The 17,708-nt window shown below is 39.0% G+C and overlaps 6 protein-coding genes across 8 annotated transcripts; 2 read left to right on the forward strand and 4 right to left on the reverse strand.

Moving 5' to 3' along the window:
- Positions 2,267-6,671, reverse strand: LOC104712302. The gene is made up of 3 exons (XM_010429158.1): positions 6,306-6,671; positions 6,006-6,177; positions 2,267-5,907 (listed from the first exon to the last, which is right to left on the reverse strand). The coding sequence occupies exons 1-3, from the start codon at positions 6,414-6,416 to the stop codon at positions 2,300-2,302; spliced, it is 3,891 nt and encodes a 1,296-aa protein (XP_010427460.1). The 5' UTR covers positions 6,417-6,671; the 3' UTR covers positions 2,267-2,299.
- On the reverse strand, positions 7,469-8,321 carry LOC104712303 (putative thioredoxin H10). Its single transcript, XM_019230308.1, has 4 exons — positions 8,237-8,321; positions 7,950-8,105; positions 7,738-7,860; positions 7,469-7,643 (listed from the first exon to the last, which is right to left on the reverse strand). The coding sequence occupies exons 1-4, from the start codon at positions 8,273-8,275 to the stop codon at positions 7,494-7,496; spliced, it is 468 nt and encodes a 155-aa protein (XP_019085853.1). The 5' UTR covers positions 8,276-8,321; the 3' UTR covers positions 7,469-7,493.
- On the reverse strand, positions 8,917-11,271 carry LOC104712304. Its single transcript, XM_010429160.1, has 3 exons — positions 10,415-11,271; positions 9,858-10,130; positions 8,917-9,467 (listed from the first exon to the last, which is right to left on the reverse strand). The coding sequence occupies exons 1-3, from the start codon at positions 11,108-11,110 to the stop codon at positions 9,084-9,086; spliced, it is 1,353 nt and encodes a 450-aa protein (XP_010427462.1). The 5' UTR covers positions 11,111-11,271; the 3' UTR covers positions 8,917-9,083.
- Positions 11,467-14,357, forward strand: LOC104712305 (autophagy-related protein 18d). 3 transcript variants are annotated; one of them, XM_010429164.1, is made up of 5 exons: positions 11,467-11,676; positions 12,321-13,094; positions 13,343-13,574; positions 13,909-14,032; positions 14,176-14,357. In XM_010429164.1, exons 2-5 carry the CDS (start codon positions 12,360-12,362, stop codon positions 14,252-14,254), a joined length of 1,170 nt encoding a protein of 389 aa, XP_010427466.1. In that variant the 5' UTR covers positions 11,467-11,676; positions 12,321-12,359; the 3' UTR covers positions 14,255-14,357. The 3 variants fall into 3 exon arrangements, with proteins under 3 accessions (XP_010427466.1, XP_019084901.1, XP_010427464.1); XM_019229356.1 differs by having other exon boundaries at positions 13,343-13,550; XM_010429162.2 differs by having other exon boundaries at positions 11,468-11,676; positions 11,788-13,094.
- LOC104712307 (quinone oxidoreductase-like protein 2 homolog) lies at positions 14,449-16,102 on the reverse strand. Its single transcript, XM_010429170.2, has 5 exons — positions 15,562-16,102; positions 15,380-15,471; positions 15,033-15,291; positions 14,799-14,942; positions 14,449-14,717 (listed from the first exon to the last, which is right to left on the reverse strand). The coding sequence occupies exons 1-5, from the start codon at positions 16,015-16,017 to the stop codon at positions 14,622-14,624; spliced, it is 1,047 nt and encodes a 348-aa protein (XP_010427472.1). The 5' UTR covers positions 16,018-16,102; the 3' UTR covers positions 14,449-14,621.
- LOC104712308 (F-box protein At3g56470-like) lies at positions 16,290-17,704 on the forward strand. The gene is made up of 2 exons (XM_010429171.2): positions 16,290-16,442; positions 16,538-17,704. The coding sequence occupies exons 1-2, from the start codon at positions 16,411-16,413 to the stop codon at positions 17,607-17,609; spliced, it is 1,104 nt and encodes a 367-aa protein (XP_010427473.1). The 5' UTR covers positions 16,290-16,410; the 3' UTR covers positions 17,610-17,704.

Genomic DNA, 17,708 nt, shown 5'->3' on the forward strand with positions numbered 1-17,708 from the left:
GGGGGGGGGTGGTTCTGACATATTTAGTGGAATAGAGTGACTAAAGGTGCGTTTGAAACCGTAGAAGTTGCATAAGTGCGGTGGTAATAAACAAATTTGTTGAATCATGAATTTGATAGTAACTGGATTAGAGTGATTAAAATACTCATTCGAAAGTTTAATGGTATAGTCATGTTATACAGTGCTCAACTTTTGTGTTTTATTTTAGCTAGAACGGTGCATGAATCAAAATAATGTACAGTTGATTGTGATGTGTAAAAGAGAATTATTGCAAAGAGGAGTGAGTGGGCATCGTATGCTTATTATGTTGGTACCAATAATTGTACAACCCTTGAAACAATTTTTTTTTTCACCAAAATAGTTTTGTGAGATCAAAAGGGGAAATAAAACAAAGGAAATAATAGGGAAGCTTCATATTTCATATCTACAATGAGAAAGTTCCCATTGGAAAAAGAATCAAAATATTTGTTCTTTTGGGGGAAGAGAGAAAAAGAATTAAAAATGATAATTTAAAAGCTGCTTCCACAATGATCATCACTCTTATCTCTTTCTTCCCCCTTGAGGACAGTCACAATCTCCCTTTAGATTTGATCTCTCTCTCAAATCGTAACATAAATCATGACATTTATTACCTGTGGTTCTAACTTTTTTTTTTTTTTTCTTTCTTTTTTGCAGTTAAAAAAATATTTTACTAGTAACCATGTTTTTGCTGTGGACAACATGCATGACCCTGATTAAATTTCTAATTACTTCGTTTTTCAATTTTTTCCAAAGAATGATGATATTATTGTAGTTTAGCTAGGGAAAGTTAAAGATACTCCCAAAAAGTTTATGTAAATCTTCAAAGGTACACACACTAAACACTTTTACGGAAACAAACAGAAAAAAAAACACAATGGGTTGGGGGGGATTTGATTTGGTTTTGCTTTGTTCGTTTTAAAGTTTAAACCCTTTAGTAGTCTTTTGACCTCTTTTGCAGTCCGTGAAGATGTGCATAATCATAATAACGTTTATAGAAAGATGGGGGAGTCATGGGACCATGTCACGGTCTAGTCAAAGAACAATGTATTTAATTTTACATTAATTAATCTGTTGTATACGATCATATGAAGTCGTTTGCTGTATGTGATATAATCATATGATTTAGTCACATGTATATTTTTTTGCATAATGTTGACTGAGTTTCTCAACTAGAATTCATAAGATATGACATTTGAGTAATGAAGAAGCAGGATATAAGTTGGAGAAAAGAGGGTTTTTTTCCATCACATTGCTTAACAACGGCACGTTGTTCAAGAGTGTGTAACTAGAATGGTACGAAGCGTGATGATTATTCAAAACGGCACGTTTTTCAAGTGTGTGTATGTCGAATGGTATAGAGGTGTGGTAGTTACCCAAAACGGCACGTATTTTAAGAGTGTGTTGTGTTTATAGAATGTCATGGAGTGTGAAAACGATGTCTTGCTTTACTCTGAAAGAGAGATTTGGATTACACGGCATTTTCGTCACGGAGAGATCGAAAGCTGAAATGGCAGGAGAAGCAACGATGTACTTTAAACATAGCACAAACAAGATTCGATTTTTGCTCTATCTGTTGGGTTTTACTGGTTATTTCTTTCTGAAAATGGGTCGGAGCATTTCCGAAGTCGTCTCTCTTAAAAGGTAAGAAAGAGACCACCTTTGAGTTTTCGTTCCAGTCTGTGATTAGTTACTTACTGGGTAAAGATTGAAACTTTACTTATATTCTATTCTAGTATAGAGCCATAAATTTTTCTTGTCGATTGTGCTGTTTTTTTGTTGTCTCTTTGAAGACAATGGAAGCAAAAGGAGAGATCATTAGCACTATTAGAGCACGTGGATCAATGTGGTATCATTCAAGTTTTCATATACGAAAATTATTTGATGCCTCACTTGGACATATCATGTAGGAGCAGCGTTAATGTTCATATGATCTGAACTTTGTCTCTCTCTGTCTGTGCTGATTTCGATCACTCAATGCAACCGATTATTTGTGTTTGCCTTGTTCTGTGCTGCAATGTTATGATTTCTCTGACAATGTATGAACTCAAGGTAACTTTTGTTGTTGAGCAAAGTGGTTTTGTAGAGTCAAATTCCACTTTACCTAGTGAGTCTCGAATCAGCACAATGATTTTATTTTTATCATATGTAGGAAGCCTTAATGTAATCCAATCACTCTGAAAACAAAATTGAAACAATGTACACACTGTTTTGCATTGTAGGTAAAGTCTTGAAATATCGGGGAAAAACTTAGCAAGTTTGGAAGAATGCTTTTCTGTAATCAACGTTTTTTGCTGAGGAACAATACATCAGATAGTGAACCAGATGAGTTAATGGGGGAACGAAGTGGTGAAACTATGTGGGAATTTCTTGTTGAAGTTATTGGAGAACGGATTTGTGAAGCCATCAGGTAATGCAGTGGAGAACCAATGGGAGTATGAATTGGTGACGTGAGAGGCGACCGTAGAGGTGAATTTTGCGTTTGGTATAACGCAAGACGCAAACCCACTATTTCAGAAGGCTCTGTTCTGCTGTAGATGTGAGCATATGGTTCAGAGGTTAGTCCTGACTTCTCATTCTCTTTCTGAAAATGCTCTTTTGATATCTCCTCTTCACCTTCACCATCTAGTTCTGCCATTTTACTTGGAAATTTATAGCCCTCTGAAGAAACCCTTGAACTTAATGCTGGTATATCTTCTTCAGCATTACACTTTTTAAAGGTGTTCCATGGATTTTCTTGCTTATCTTGAGACATCAATACCATCCTCTCTTGTTCAAGTGTGCCGTCAAGACTGAGCCTGAATATATCATCTGCGTCTGGTTCATGCTTTGTCCCTACCTCACATTCGTGGCGACGAAATGTCAAAGTTCTCCCTGGTGTCCATTCAAATGTCTCATCTACTTTCATTGATTCATTTTCACACTCCTCCAAGTCCAGTGATACTGTATCTTTTGCCATTTCGCCTACTTGTAGCGGTTCGGTTCTGCCATCAATCACCAGCTGAGGCTCCTCCACATTGAATAACTGTCTTTCTTTTGAAAGTTCATGGTCACTGAAGGAACTCCTTGAACCATTATGTGATCTGCCATCAGCATCGTCGTCAAATTCCAGCATTGCCACTAGCTCAGACTCATGCAGACGAAATGTTGGAGCTCTTTCTGAAGTCCATTCAAGTGTTTCTCCCACTTTCATTGATTCATTTTCACATTTCTCCAAGTGCAGCGATGGTCCATCTTTCACCATAACACCATCTTTTAGCGCTTCGGTTTTTTTCTCATCCACTAGCCAGGGCTCCTCCTCATGAGACACAGAAACAACAGATCCATCTCCAACAATCTTGTTTTTACCAAGCGTTTCATTTGTCTCATATTCAGATCTGACTATGTCAACAGATCCATCGCTTGAGCTCTCACACTCATACTGGGAGTGCTCTATTATAGCATCTTGAGAATCATGAAGCATGACTCTCTCTTCTGATCCTCCATTTTCGTTGAAGGAACTTTGTGAATCGGAGTCTGATCTTTCATCAGGATCCTCGTCTGGTTCAAGTATTGTCTCTAGCTCATAATCATGCATGCAAAATGGTATGCTTTCATATTCCTCCAAATGCAACCCCGCTCTATCTTCCATTGTCTCTTCCCACGTTCTTTCACCTACAAATCCGCTTCCTTCTAAATAAACTGTTTCTAGTGTTCCATAGGAAGTTTCTAAATTCTCGTTTGGAGACTCCATTTGATGAGATACTAGTCCCTCTTCACCTGCCCCACTCGCCTTCTCGAGAGAAACAATAGATCCATCTTCTCCCACGTTGTTCAGCTCAAGAGTTTCGTTTCTCTTGTCTTTAGACTCCTCTAACTCACACCTGACTCGGTCTCTGATATTCATTTCCAACTCTTGTCTTTCTTTGAAATTCTCATACTTATGCTTGGACTGCTCCTCATGGATCCTACCTTCAAATAAATGGGCAGGATCGTTCACCAAAGATTTCAGGGAAGACTGTGGTGTAGTTGACATTGCAGCTGAATATATGTTTGAGATGTGCTCAATATCTTCCTTGACTGATGTATCCTCAAATGTTTCACTATTGCGTAAGCTGCTGTCATCGATTGAATCCCCAATATACTGTGATTTCCCCAAATGCATCGACGGTTTGTCTCCCATGTTCTCTTCCCATGTATGTTCGTTTCCACATTCTTCATTTTCTTGAGTCTCCTCCCATTCAAACTCGTCAGTGTCTCTGGTATCCTCAGACAGTACGCATGTTTCATAGACGTATTCGTTCTTGTACAAAAGTTCCTTACAATGAGATATCGGTCTCTCTGCAACTCTCTCAGCTTGTTCTCTTGTTTCCCTCAGCCTTTCGTTCTTGTATACTGGAACCTCCAGGGACTCACCTGATCCTTGTCCAACTACCTCTTCTGGCTTAATAAGTTCATTCTTCTCATATTCAGACTCTTCTAAATTGTACCTGACTCTTTCAATAATGTTATTATCCATCTCGGTTGACTTTTCTGAATGAGCTTCTTGAGATTGCTCTAGATGATTCCGTGAAGTCTCTGCAATAGTATCACTTGATGCAGGTTGTTGCTTTCTTGATCTGTGGTTCACCAAAGGTTTCAGATGAGGCTGCAATGCCTCCAATTTTGAATCTATAGAAATGCTAGATATGTTCCTTATGTTTTCTTTAGTGCCCTTATCCTCAAATGTTTCCTGGCTTCGGCTCAATATAATAGCATCGGTGCTTTTGCAGATTATATCTCCATAATCGTCGTCTAAACACGGCAGATAACTTCCATCTGGATAAATCTCTTCATGACCTTCTGAATCTGAATCCTGGTGATTAGTAATAGGCTCATCAGCAAAACCCATGCCAGAATCCAGAAAGCTAGGTGAATCCCGGACAGTATCTGTTTTCCCTCGAAGAGAGAACTTAAGTATACCGGAACAACTGCCACATCTCACTTGATATCTCTTATGTTTTCCTTGGGGAGACACCTGAGGAAGCTGTAGAAGTTCCAAGCAATAGGAACAAGTAGTAAAAGGCGCACCACCAGCTGAAGGAAGTATATGGCGCTTCACCACAGGATTCCTTTCTCTGACATACCGTTTTTTGTCCCTGCGAGAGCTCTTCTCCCTAGTTGTGTCACTCTTAGAAATCCCTACGGAATGCTTAGAGTATGTGGAGCGATGCGGGGCTGCAGCTGCTTGATAACTACTCTCAGAGTACACAGAACGAATCGGGGTTGTAGAGTTACTGGATTCATATAGATTATGATACTGAAGATCGTGCAGCTGAGACTGAGAAGACCGGGGATAGTACTTTCCATTAGATGTCTCACCTGGAAAACGGGTAGGTGAAGCAACAGAAGATTCTTGAAACGAGCCTTCTCTTCCATAATGCTTGAATTGGTTTGGTTGATGATGATAATAAGACTGCTCTGATGCAGAAACGTAAGACCCGTTAAAAGGACTACTGTAGCCATATTCATATGCAGAAGAAGGGGAAGGACTTGCTGGATAGAAAGGAACCCGAGGTGGGTCTTCATATCTTCCTTCATGTTGTTTCCATTGCGAGTCATTGCTGCGTGAGTTATACGGAGAGCTTCTTGCTGAAGCAAACGCATCAGAATCACCGGTCACGCTGAACTCATCAGCCCTTCTCATCCATTCTCTGTGGATATCGGATGTCTCATGCTTGTTAACAGTTTCCGAATGATATCCCCTTTCAACAGAAGGCGATGCCCTTGAATTGTACTTCCGTTGAATAGGAGTTCTACTACCACCTTCTGCAGATTCTACTTCGGTACTTAAACTATGGTTTTTAGAAGATAGAAGAGCCTTGGGATTAGTGTTTGTGTTATCATTGCCTTCCAGTTCCAAACGTTTTGCTACATTCAAAGAAAGAACACAAGAAACGGAAAACAATTATGCATGAGGTTGGTTACCTGTAAACGAGAGTAGAGAGACTTAAAGAAGGCTATCGTACCATGAAGAATCGAGTCGCATCCACCACATTTGTAGGAAGTCGCATCTAAAGGTTCTTGGAGAAGTTTGTGGCACTCGGGACATCTCACGATTCTAGACTGAGAAGATAATCCGGGAACGGGTTTACTCCTCATGCCTCGGAACATATGCTTCAAGTCTTTACCACTTGCCAACTACAAAGTAAAAAACAGAAAAACAAACACATCAGCTCAAATCCAGAACCCGAGAACCTGCAATAGGAAGAATCAAAGATTTCAAAGAGACAGAGGAAGATGATAAAGAGAGAGAGAAGCAGTCACACCTTAGAACGGATAATGGAGAGGAGTCTTGGTGAAGGTGAAGAATCCGAGGATGGTTCAAGAGTTTTCTTTGTAGAAGATTGGGATCTGCTCTGTTTCTTCTTCTTTATCATGGTTTGGTGATTGACTTATCTTTGATGAATGTTCTTTTTTTCTTTTCTGGGTATAAAAGTTTGTTGGTGATCTTTCAAGCAAGCAAGTAGCAGGGTAGGAGGTATATAATATGAATCAGATCAGGCACATGAAGTCATGAAGTACAATAACGAATATATAAATATATGCTTTATAAAAATTAAAATGTGTAATGGTCAAGGTAATGATGCTTTAACAGACTTGTATATACTAATTGATTTATTAAAACTTTGCTTCTTCTCGTTTTTGTTATTTGGAAAATTAAGATCTAAGAGTTGAATTGATTATTATCACCACTGGATTTGGAAGTTGAGGTCCAGTTCCTTTAATTAGATCTTAACGATTTGGATTTGAAGAGTCAACTTTGGAGATCGCCAAGAAACACACCTTTATAATTATTTCTAGATCGAATTTGCTTATTTTTAAAATTGTTTCTTTGTTTTTATATCAAGAAAGAACGAATCAAAACGTCATAATTTAATCATAATTTTTAAAATAAGAAAGAAATCAACGTGCATCTTAGTAATTTGCAAACATAAAGCAGATGGATATTGTTGACAAAACCATGTTTTGGGTTTGAAAATTACGTAATTTATTGGTGAATATTTGCTATGGAAAACCGTGTTTGACGTTTTTTCTTCTTTAGGTTTTCAGATAGGAATAACACAGTGAAATTAGACATAAAAATATTAAAAGAATGGATTAAACAAATATGCACAAGAAGCCATTCGTTTAGTGACCATTTGATAAAAGATGTATCTGCACAAAAGAGCTCAAAAGAAGAAACAGAGCCGTAAGCTGCTAATAAACCTTCATGATCACCAAACTCTTCTTCATCTCCATGTTGTGTTTTCGTCAGCCAGATACAAGACTTTGTCTGAGACAAAGTGTTAATAGGATTAGGCTTACAAAATCTGATCTGTAAGGATAAGATAATCCCAAACAAAGCAACAAAGAACTCATGATACTTACTTCATCCGCAAGTAACTTGTGGTTTTTGACAGAGAATGAATAACCTAACTCTATTCCGTTGTGTGTATGTGTGTGTGTGTTAGAGTTTATGGATTTTTGAGAAAGAGATCTGCAGCTGCTGCTGTCTTTTTCTGAAGCTCTGAGGTTTCTGCACCAACCAGTTTATCCATTTGTCTTCCATCTTTAAGGAACACTACCGTTGGTGTAGCTTCCACATTCCATTCATTACTAAACTCCTGTGTATTGTTTTTTCACCAACTCAATCTCAAATCCTAAAACAATCGATGATCATTCTTCTCAAAATACATAAGTTTTTTTTAGTTTACTTACAGCGAGTTCTTCGACATCAACCGTTACAAATATCATTGAAGGGTATCTAGAAGCAAGCTCCCTGAATACTGGTTCTATCTTCTTACAAGGTACACACCATGGCGCGCTGAAATTCACCACGAGCTGTTTTTGATTGAATGATTTAGCCTAGTTACTCTCAGAAGACTAGATAATTAAGAGTGAAAAATATAATTTGAAAAAGAAAAACTTACAATCTTGCCATTATTGTTTGCTTCTGTGATTTTTTCTTCCCATTTCTCGATTCTGCTTACCGGATGGACCTTACCTTTGGACCCGTGTTGGCTTCGGGTTTGAGTCTTGTTTTTGTTGTTGTTGTTGCTGCAGCAGCAGCATATACATGACCATAACTGTAAACACATATATGGACACATACTCTTCATTTTATTTCTGAAGATATGGCAATTAATGAAACATTAAACTGTTACAAGATTGGAACATTCAAGGATTTTTTCATTGTGGGGAAAAAGAATTAGATTACCTTTCTACAACAAGGTGTTCTTGCACAACGATTTCCCATCAACTCTTTACACAATCAAATCCAAATTTGCTTCTCATTGGCTCAGCATTCACACCCTGAATCAAATTTCATCAGGCCAAAACAAACATCAAAACCGTTATGTTTCAATAATCTTGAAAAAAGAAAGGTTCAAACGACCTATCTCATATAAGAGGTTAATTTGTGACCTTGATCGAATATATGTATGGAAAAAAAGAAGGGATTTGAGAGAGTTTATTATTAACCTTTAAATCCTTTCAAATTAGGTGTTTTGGTGTTCTTGTATTGAGAACAGTTTGAACCCTAAAGACAAGAGATTCAAAGAACACAATTTTCTGTAGAGGATTCAGAAGGTAAAACAAGAAGAATTCATCAGATAAGGGAGGGAGTCACAAGAAGATTCGATAGAAGCAATGAGAAACGTATATTTGGTACTTCGTTGGAAAACTATATCTTCTTGATGATGCAGGTGGTTTTGATGAACCATAATAACAGCTTGCTAATTTTGTAAAATGGTGAAATTGGTCAAAGACCACATGGATATGATAAGTCTCATACAGCCTTGACTCTTTTGAATTATTTATTGGTTTCGTTTATGTTTAAACCGGTACTTAACGGAATGACAAAAACATTACCCTTCTTCTAGCCAAAACCGGTTTACATAGGATAAAATGCAGCTTTTCTTCTGAAAAATTATAAACCCTGAAACAGTAAAGTACTCCGAAATTTATTCTGCAAAAGTTTGAAAGTTAGGGTTTTACACAGATTTGTGGTGATGTTCTATATCCACTGAAGATGTTAAGTTTGTGTGCATGTCTGATAGGACCAACTAAGAACTCGGTTTTCCGAGCTTCTCAAGTTCTTCACGCTCCTTTCTTTCCGCTTCTTCAAGTTCAATTTCTTCACGCTCCTTTCTTTCGGCTTCTTCAAGTTCCATTTCTTCACGCTCCTTTCTTTCCGCTTCTTCAAGTTCAATTTCTTCACGCTGCTTTCTTTCGGCTTCTTGAAGTTCTCTTTCGGCGTCTTCTTCCTCTTCAATTCTGTCAAGATTATCAAACTCTTTGGTAGCAGCCATTGCTTTCACCACAGGATCTCTTAACTCAGAGATCAAACCACCACCGACTCTGTACTCTTCTTCATCACCAATAAGGAATAAGCGTTGATCAGGACCAGACGCCATTGGAATATCCACTGCCAGTAGCTTCATATCATACTGAGAAAAAACAGACATCAACATCAGAAATACACCAAAACTCGCAGAGAGGTTCAGATACCGATATCTTTTACAGTTAGAACAGAAACCGAGTCAAAGAAGCAAATGAAGAATAAATAACCAACCAAAGCAAATAATAAGATACACCCTAGGTTTTGTTATAGAGAACCCCAAACCTCACCAAAATATTCAAGACCATAAAAATCACTAGTTAAAGTGGCATTGTTAATGAACTCTTTACTAAAAGCACCTAACATGTTTACATGGCTTATTTTGAAGGTAACCTGGGAAAACTTTCTGGAACAGATTACTAACAATAATAGTGATAACAATGTGATCAATCTAAGAAGAATGTTCTTTGCGTAGAGGGAATGTAGAGAAAGCAAAAACCTGGCCTTTCTTCTTCTTGACTTCGACACTAACGAGGCCCTTTCTCTCAGAACCTTGAACCGGGAATAGGAGAAAGCAACGCTTGTTCCTAATTGATGGCTTAAATTTCTTGAATGTTATGCCACCACCTGACATCACATAAGCACGCAAATCTGATCCTGCCAGAGGAGCACCCATAACTTCAAGAACATCAGCCGCCGTATTGAGCTTCCTCATGGTGATCCTATAGACTTTATCGGGATTGATCGTGAACCTTGCGCGAAGGTATAAACCCTAGTAATAGATATATATCATGAGAAGTTATAACTCTATTAAGATCAGAGAAGGATAATGTAATGATAACAAACCAAAGTTAACAACAACAATTCTTGATAGAAAGTTGAAGGCTATAAAGATGAACAAAGCAATACAGTTTGCAAAGGAAGATTCACACTTAAACTATGTCACAGCTCTGAGTTCAGAGACCCACCACTGAATCAATCCAAAGTTGTATATCTCAAAGTTCGAGTTAATGCCAGAGTTATCAGAGATAAGCACAGAGAGAGGCTAAAACTTACAGCAAATGCAACAATGGCAGAGGAGAGAGCAAGGAAGCCGTACTTGGTCATTCCCTCAGAGAGACCCACGAATGTGCTAGCAATTCCAAACATGATCCTCCACAAGAAAATACAAACAAACACAGCTCCTGCTCCAAACACCAAAAGGTTATTATTCTTCCAAAACGCGTCAACGTGCAACCCTAAAGCCATTCTGTATCTAGCAAACGTCGAACTAACAGCTTGGATTGGCTTGTCAACAACCTTCCTAGCGAAATTCCCATCGATTTTTCTAAACCCAGAGCTCGAAAACAATCTAAAAGCCGATGCAAAGTTCATATTCACACGGGGCTTAACCAAGGCTACGCCACAATTCTGCAAACTAGGTACGAGCTTAGGACTTGATAGAATCTGTGACAATCCCACATTTTTCGAAGTGGGTTTGGACAAAAAGCTGTGGAAACAAGTCTTAGGCTGAAGCTGAGAAACCCCATTCGAAGGAAGAATCTGGGAAAAGCCAAAGTTTTTCGATATGGGTCTCGACGAAAAGGTGTGGAAACCGGAGTTAGGTTGAAGCTGAGAAACCCCATTTGAAGGAAGAGCCGGAGAAGACAAAGCGGAGAGCTTTGAACGGCACGTTGCTGTGACCACGTTAACTCGACTGTAATGCGATTGAACAAGTCTGTGAATTGCTTTGAAATCGGAGGGTTTCACCATCTCTTTTTCTAGGGTTTTAGATCGAATCGTAGACAAAGGGTTTCACCAAAAACTATATAATCTCCCTCCTTTAGATTGAGAAAATGCAAGCGAGATAGAGTTCGATTTATGGATCAACGAGTCAGAGCTTGTTGCTTTGATGCCTCGGAGTCAAAACCCGTCACCGGAGCTGATGCTACGATGATGACCGAATTGAAGAAATATAGGCCGGGTTGGGCCTGGTCCAGGTTAAGCCCATTAAGCTAATACGAATTTTTAATCTAAACTATATATATACTTTACTTGTATTAGAAATAAAGTTTAATTGTATATGACGACAGTTGACTAACACAATACCTACAACGAATTAAAAAAAAAAAAAAAAAAATTCTGAAATTTTCTACGAAGATTAATAAAAAATCAAACAAGTTAGTATACAGAGACCGAGACGAACCTTCTCTCATAGCGAAGTCATTGATTTGAGGAGAAAGGTAGAAGATTATAGCATCAGGGATCGAGATTCGTTCGTCTATTGAAGCAGCATTATCGATTTTTAAAAGATCGTTGTTTGATTTCTTCGCGCTTCGGTGAGGATTTTGTTCATCTTCATTGTGCTTTGTGTTCGAATCAAACACAAAGTTGTTTTGATCGGAATCTGAAAATTGTGGTTGCTGTGTGTGTTATGTATTGTTTCTCAGGCGATTGTTGGAATGGAGATTGTATACGAAATTGGAATTGTGGATCCTTTGTTAGGATTTAGGAGTATGAACTTCTCGGTGGTTTTGTTGTTCGTAATGTGTGATGAATACTGAACAGATAGGGTTTTTAGGTCATTGAGGTTTGATCAATTGTCGAATTTGATTTCTTACATGGTTTCCTTTTGGAGATTTTTCTTAGTATGGAAGTGATTTTTGGATACATTTGACTGGTGGTATTCTCTATATTGTCACTAGTCTGTCATATCTTAGAGAAGAGAGAGCTTGTTCATCTGTTGGCACTTTGCGTTGAATTAGCTTAAGTTTCTATTAAGGAATTGTATTAGTCTTTGTTGGAATCAGATTCTGAAGCGTTTCAGTGTTGTATAGTCGCTGCTTTGAGTTTGTGTTTGATTGGCATGACACATACTCTTGAAGTTTAGTCGTTCAGCTCCATTGTTTGGATTTTCTGGACAGTGTGTTATATGAAGTGAGATCAATCTTAAAAATTCTTCTTTCTTGGTTATTGATTTCAGCTTGTGACAATTGCAACGCTTCACATATTAAAAGGGAAAATGGACTCCCATAAGAACCTCCAGCCAGGTGGTTATGACTCCCGGAATACCTTCATTTCAAGCTCTCGTGGGCCTCCAGAGCCAGATTTTGGTGAAAGTGACGAAGCAGAGTTGGTTTCTGTTTCTTGGAATCAGGATTACAGCTGTTTTGCTGCTGGCACGAGCCATGGTTTTCGTATATATAATTGCCAACCTTTCAAGGAAACTTTCAGGCGAGAGCTCAAGGATGGAGGGTTTAAAATTGTAGAGATGCTTTTCCGGAGTAATATCTTGGCCCTTGTTGGTGGTGGACCTAACTCTCAGTACCCTTCTAATAAAGTCTTGATTTGGGATGATCATCAGAGCCGCTGCATCAGTGAATTTTCTTTTCGTTCGGAAATTCGTGCAGTGAAGTTAAGAAGAGATCGAATTGTTGTTGTTCTTGAGCACAAGATATACGTCTACAATTTCCTGGATCTAAGACTTCTTCATCAGATTGAAAATCTGGCAAATCCAAGGGGTTTATGTTGCCTCTCTCATCATATGAATACATCTGTGCTGGCCTGTCCAGGTATTCGTCGAGGACAGGTCCGAGTTGAACATTTTGGGCTTAACATGGTTCAAATCATTAATGCTCATGATTCTAATATCGCGTGCATGACCATGACATTGGATGGCTTGCTCCTTGCAACTGCCAGTACAAAGGGAACTCTGATTCGAATTTTCAACACAATGGACGGAACTCGTTTGCAAGAGGTCTGGTAACTATGAACTAGCTTTCATTTTTCTTAACACCGTCATTGTACCATATGCTATTTAAGTCACATTTGATATGGGTTCTGTCTAGGTAAACGGTTGAGCAAACACATCTGTCATGATTTTGTTTGCTCAGTAGCTGTTAATAACAGTAACGGAATCTCTTATGCAGAGCATATTCTAGTTTTATATGCTCACTACTGATTAATTAGTCTTGTTAGTGAAATCCAATGCTGCTTTGCTTACAGGTCCGAAGAGGCGTGGACAGAGCAGATATCTACAGCATTGCTCTATCACCAAACGTGCAGTGGCTTGCAGTATCAAGCGACAAGGGAACTGTTCACATCTTCTCTCTTAGAGTGAGGGTCATTAGGGAGGACGCCAACTCCACTGAACATGAGACTTCTTCAAATTCCCTGCAGTCTCTTGTTTCTCCAGCCAGTGGTGCCAACCCCGGTTCGTCACTATCTTTTCTGAGAGGTAAGGTAGAAAATTAGGAGAACATCTGAAATGACTGTTACCGTGAAGTACGTTTGATATGCCTTGTTTCTCTTAAAAATGCTTATGGAGTGAAAGGACAGAAAAGTTAATTATATTGAGAGAATACTTAAGTGAAACTTCCAAGAAATAGCTTTCTTGGTTCATGAAAAAGTCAGTGAACTTTATAGAAGCTTGTGGCTTATAGAAACCTTGGGAAATTTTATGTGTCACAAAGAAATTATTTTTTCTATTTCATAGCTTTCCTCTAATTTAGCAAATCAAGGATTAGCTCATGCTTCTGTCTGGTACCTAACATTTTCAAACATTCTTGCAGGAGTTCTACCAAAATATTTCAGCTCGGAATGGTCATTCTCTCAGTTCCATGTACCAGAAGTCTCTCAATACTTTGCAGCATTTGGCGCTCAGAACACAATTGCGATTATCGGCATGGACGGAAGGTAACAGAGTCTTTCTAAATCTCTCTGAACATATTCACATCATCATCCACAAGTAGTCATATCCGTGCTTCCACCACACAAGCTAGAAATATCAAAAACATAAAATAACCAAGAACCACACATCTAATTTATCGGCCTTACAGTTTCTACAGGTGCAATTTCGATCCAGTGAATGGAGGAGAGATGACTCAGCTTGAACATTCCCGTTTCTTGAACTCGTAGAGCGCGAGATAGTCAGGACACGTGCTTGCTTCGATTTTTATGTACATAAAGCATTGGCTCGGTATATAGATTTGGTGAAACTGCAATACGGTTTGATACTTCCAAGCTTTACTTGATTGAAGGAATTGTATTCTTAATTGGAACATTGTATATACAAAAGGATTTATATCTACACTAATTTCTGGACATCAAACTGCGATCCAACTACGATTATTAAATTTCACGTCAGAATGTGGTCTGATAAATTACAATAAGACAGAGGATTATAAACCGAACATAAAATGCAAGATGGTGCAGCTTACATGGCCATTGCAATAACTTTCTTACTAGAATACAGAACCAGTGTTCTCCTTTGGCAACAGAGAGTCTATAGTTTTGAAGACAGGCCAGTCTTGTGGTCGAGAGCAATCATCACTTTTCCAATTGCCTTCCTGTCTTTGAGGTCACCAAATGCAAGATTGGCCTGTAATTCAAACGGTTAGTGTTTTAGTTTACATGTTTTGAGTTTTAATGTTATGAAGATGATGAAAATTGATGTTTTTACCTGGGAGAGACTATAAGTATGAGAGATGTGAATAGTGATCAATCCTCGGGAAAGCCATGAAAGTAACTCTTTGATGGAATCTTCAAGGACACTAGGTTGGTGGATCCTGTAGCTGCCCCAGTAAAGACCATGAACCGTCCAGTTCTGCACCAATTCGTTACCACAACTTATGAAGATTTTGATTCTCCCAAGTGAAAAAGTTTCATTCTTCTCTAATAAAGACAAATCATTTACCTTAACAAGGGCTATATTAGCAGGAATGAGGGGTACTTCACCGCTGGCGAAACCAATCACAAGAATCTGAGCTCCCCAATTCAGAACTTTCATGGACTCTTTGGTTAGTTTCCCTCCAACAGGATCATATAGAACATCAACTCCTTTAAGCTTTCTTGTCTTGATAAACTCTTTAACACTTGAAATAACATTTTCAGTGCCTAGATCAACAACATGATCCACTCCCATTGACTTCAACAGCTGAATCTTCTCAGTTCCTCTGTTCAAAAAGCTAGAGACTCAAGAAACCATAACCAAGAATCGAAGTCCATTGAAACCCAAAAGATGAAACCAGCATATATATATACCTAGCAACTGCAATAACAATGGCTCCACAAACCTTGCCGATTTGAACAGCTGCAAGGCCAACACCACCAGCAGCACCTAGAACCAGTAAGACCTGCATCAAAATCAATTGAATCTCTCTCAAGTCTCAACCTTTACTAACTCTATGAACAAGTGCTACATGTGAGAGATGAGATTTAATTACTTGGCCAGATGTTAAACGAGCTCTATGAACAAGAGCGACATGAGAAGTCCCAAACGCAACAGGGAGAGCAGCTGCATCAACCATGTCACATCTTTCGGGTACAAGGAACATGCTAGATTGATCGGCGACGATGAACTGAGCGAAGGAACCGAGATCGGCGAAGGAACAAACACGATCTCCGACTCGGAATTTGGTGACGGCGGGACCAATCGCGTCGACGATTCCGGAGTAATCGGAGCCAGGGATGAACGGTAAAGCAGGTTTCTCCTGGTACTTTCCGAGAATCTGAAGATAATTGGCGTAATTCAAGCTCGTAGCTGTAACTCTAACTCTCACGGCTGTATCTGATTTTAAAGGCGGGATCGGATGAGTCTTGCTCACCTCCACCGGTGATTCTGGACTACCTGGCTTCGTCGCCGTCGGATCTCCCAATTTCCGGCAAACCAATGCCTCCATTTTTTCTTTTTTTGCTATCCCTCTCTCTCTCTTCTTCTTCTTCCTTCTCTGGTGAAGAGTGAAGAACTTGAATTGAACATTACATTATCGACTTATCGTTCAATAAGTAATATGAGGGACTTTGAAATGGCGTCGTTTCAGCCGGTTTTTTGGGTCAACGTTTTTACAAATAAATTTATTCGTTCGTTATTAGTTCGTTAACCGTATTAAACCGAACCGGACTGTTTCCCACACAAAAAGTCAAGCTAGTCCGGTTTGGATGACTTAGAACGATCAGCGAGATCACCACTGGATCCGTCGTTGACCAAATCTTAGCGGGCAGGAGATTCGTCTCTCGTATCTTGTGGCTATTCCCGTTACGATTTCGCCGACCCTTAAACCTAATCCTTCACCATGGGTTCTAAAAGAAGGTCGAAGCTTGGATCGTGAGTCCGTTTTCATCCTTTCCTTTTCAAATTGGGATTTTGTAAATGTTGAAGCTTTCAATCTTTTGAGACTTTGGGTTTTTATACTTTTACAGGTCGAAGAAGAAGAAGACGCAAAAGAGGAAGAAGAGTAAGAATGAGAAAGAAAAGGACCAAACTTTCTTAGAGCTTCCTTCTGATCTCTTACAACTGGTAATTTCTCGTCTCCCTTTAAAAGACAACATCGTTGCTTCTGTTGTCTGCAAAACATGGCACAAAGCTTGTGTTTCTCTTCGTGTGGTTGATCCATCTCCATGGCTTATATACTTCTCCAAAACAGACGAATCCTATGAACTTTATGACCCATCAATGCAGAAAACATACATTCTTCAGTTTCCTGACTTATCCTGGTTTCGTGTTTGTTACTCCAAAGATGGTTGGTTACTCATGTACAATGCTAATACCTATCAACTCCTTTTCTTCAATCCATTTACTCGAGATCGCATACCCGTGCCTCCGCTTTGGAATGCATATGATCAAATAACGGCTTTCTCTTGTGCTCCTACTTCAACTAGTTGTGTCTTGTTCACAGTCAGTTACGTCACTAGGAATTACATCACTGTCAAGACATGTTGCGTTAATGCTAAAGAGTGGAACACATATGTGTTCAAGAATCGGTTACCGCGAAACTTCAACACTTTCGAGAAGATTGTCTTCTCCAATGGTGTCTTCTACTGTCTCACTAATACCGGATGCTTAGCGACCTTCGACCCATCTTTGAACTCTTGGAATATTCTTCCCGGGCGACCTCTCAAACGTCCTGGAAGCAACGTATGCTTCATGACAGAACACCAAGGAGATATCTTTCTCATTTACATGTACAGACACATGAACCCAACAGTGCTTAAACTTGACATTACAAGTTTTACATGGACTGAGAGGAAAACACTGGGAGGCTTGACAATCTACGCAAGCGGCTTGTCTTCTGAATCGAGAGCTGAGCAGCAGAAGACGAGTGGAATCAGAAACTGTTTGTGTCTCTCTGTGTTCCATGGATTCAAGAGGACTTGCATATGGTATAAGGTTGATGGAGAGAGTAAGAATTGTTTGAAATGGAAAAAACAAAATCCATATGAGAATATCTGGATTATGCCACCTCAAAATCTCATTGAGCTCCCTTTTCTTTGATCAACTTCTCTAACACAGTTATAAAATTACTTTTTCATACTTTGTATAACTTTTTGGAGACATGCTGATAATAGAAAAGGGGAAAAGTCTCAGAATCTG

Source organism: Camelina sativa, chromosome 9, assembly GCF_000633955.1.
Source record: "Camelina sativa cultivar DH55 chromosome 9, Cs, whole genome shotgun sequence".
In the NCBI taxonomy this organism is placed as follows: Eukaryota; Viridiplantae; Streptophyta; class Magnoliopsida; order Brassicales; family Brassicaceae; genus Camelina; species Camelina sativa.

Coding starts and splice junctions, on each gene's coding strand:
- LOC104712302 (XM_010429158.1), bottom strand. CDS start 6,416: ATGATAAAGAAGAAGAAACAGAGCAGATCCCAATCTTCTACAAAGAAA. Junction 6,178..6,305: donor TCTCCATTATCCGTTCTAAG/GTGTGACTGCTT, acceptor TTTACTTTGTAG/TTGGCAAGTGGTAAAGACTT. Junction 5,908..6,005: donor ATGCGACTCGATTCTTCATG/GTACGATAGCCT, acceptor CTTTGAATGTAG/CAAAACGTTTGGAACTGGAA.
- LOC104712303 (XM_019230308.1), bottom strand. CDS start 8,275: ATGGGAAATCGTTGTGCAAGAACACCTTGTTGTAGAAAG. Junction 8,106..8,236: donor GAACACCTTGTTGTAGAAAG/GTAATCTAATTC, acceptor ATGTGTTTACAG/TTATGGTCATGTATATGCTG. Junction 7,644..7,737: donor TTGATGTCGAAGAACTCGCT/GTAAGTAAACTA, acceptor AACAATACACAG/GAGTTTAGTAATGAATGGAA.
- LOC104712304 (XM_010429160.1), bottom strand. CDS start 11,110: ATGGTGAAACCCTCCGATTTCAAAGCAATTCACAGACTTGTTCAATCG. Junction 10,131..10,414: donor CTGCCATTGTTGCATTTGCT/GTAAGTTTTAGC, acceptor ATCTATTACTAG/GGTTTATACCTTCGCGCAAG. Junction 9,468..9,857: donor TCAAGAAGAAGAAAGGCCAG/GTTTTTGCTTTC, acceptor GTTTTTTCTCAG/TATGATATGAAGCTACTGGC.
- LOC104712305 (XM_010429164.1), top strand. CDS start 12,360: ATGGACTCCCATAAGAACCTCCAGCCAGGTGGTTATGACTCCCGGAAT. Junction 13,095..13,342: donor ACGGAACTCGTTTGCAAGAG/GTCTGGTAACTA, acceptor CTTTGCTTACAG/GTCCGAAGAGGCGTGGACAG. Junction 14,033..14,175: donor ATTATCGGCATGGACGGAAG/GTAACAGAGTCT, acceptor TCGGCCTTACAG/TTTCTACAGGTGCAATTTCG.
- LOC104712307 (XM_010429170.2), bottom strand. CDS start 16,017: ATGGAGGCATTGGTTTGCCGGAAATTGGGAGATCCGACGGCGACGAAG. Junction 15,292..15,379: donor ATTGTTATTGCAGTTGCTAG/GTATATATATAT, acceptor CTTTTTGAACAG/AGGAACTGAGAAGATTCAGC. Junction 14,943..15,032: donor CTAATATAGCCCTTGTTAAG/GTAAATGATTTG, acceptor GAATTGGTGCAG/AACTGGACGGTTCATGGTCT.
- LOC104712308 (XM_010429171.2), top strand. CDS start 16,411: ATGGGTTCTAAAAGAAGGTCGAAGCTTGGATC. Junction 16,443..16,537: donor AGAAGGTCGAAGCTTGGATC/GTGAGTCCGTTT, acceptor ATACTTTTACAG/GTCGAAGAAGAAGAAGACGC.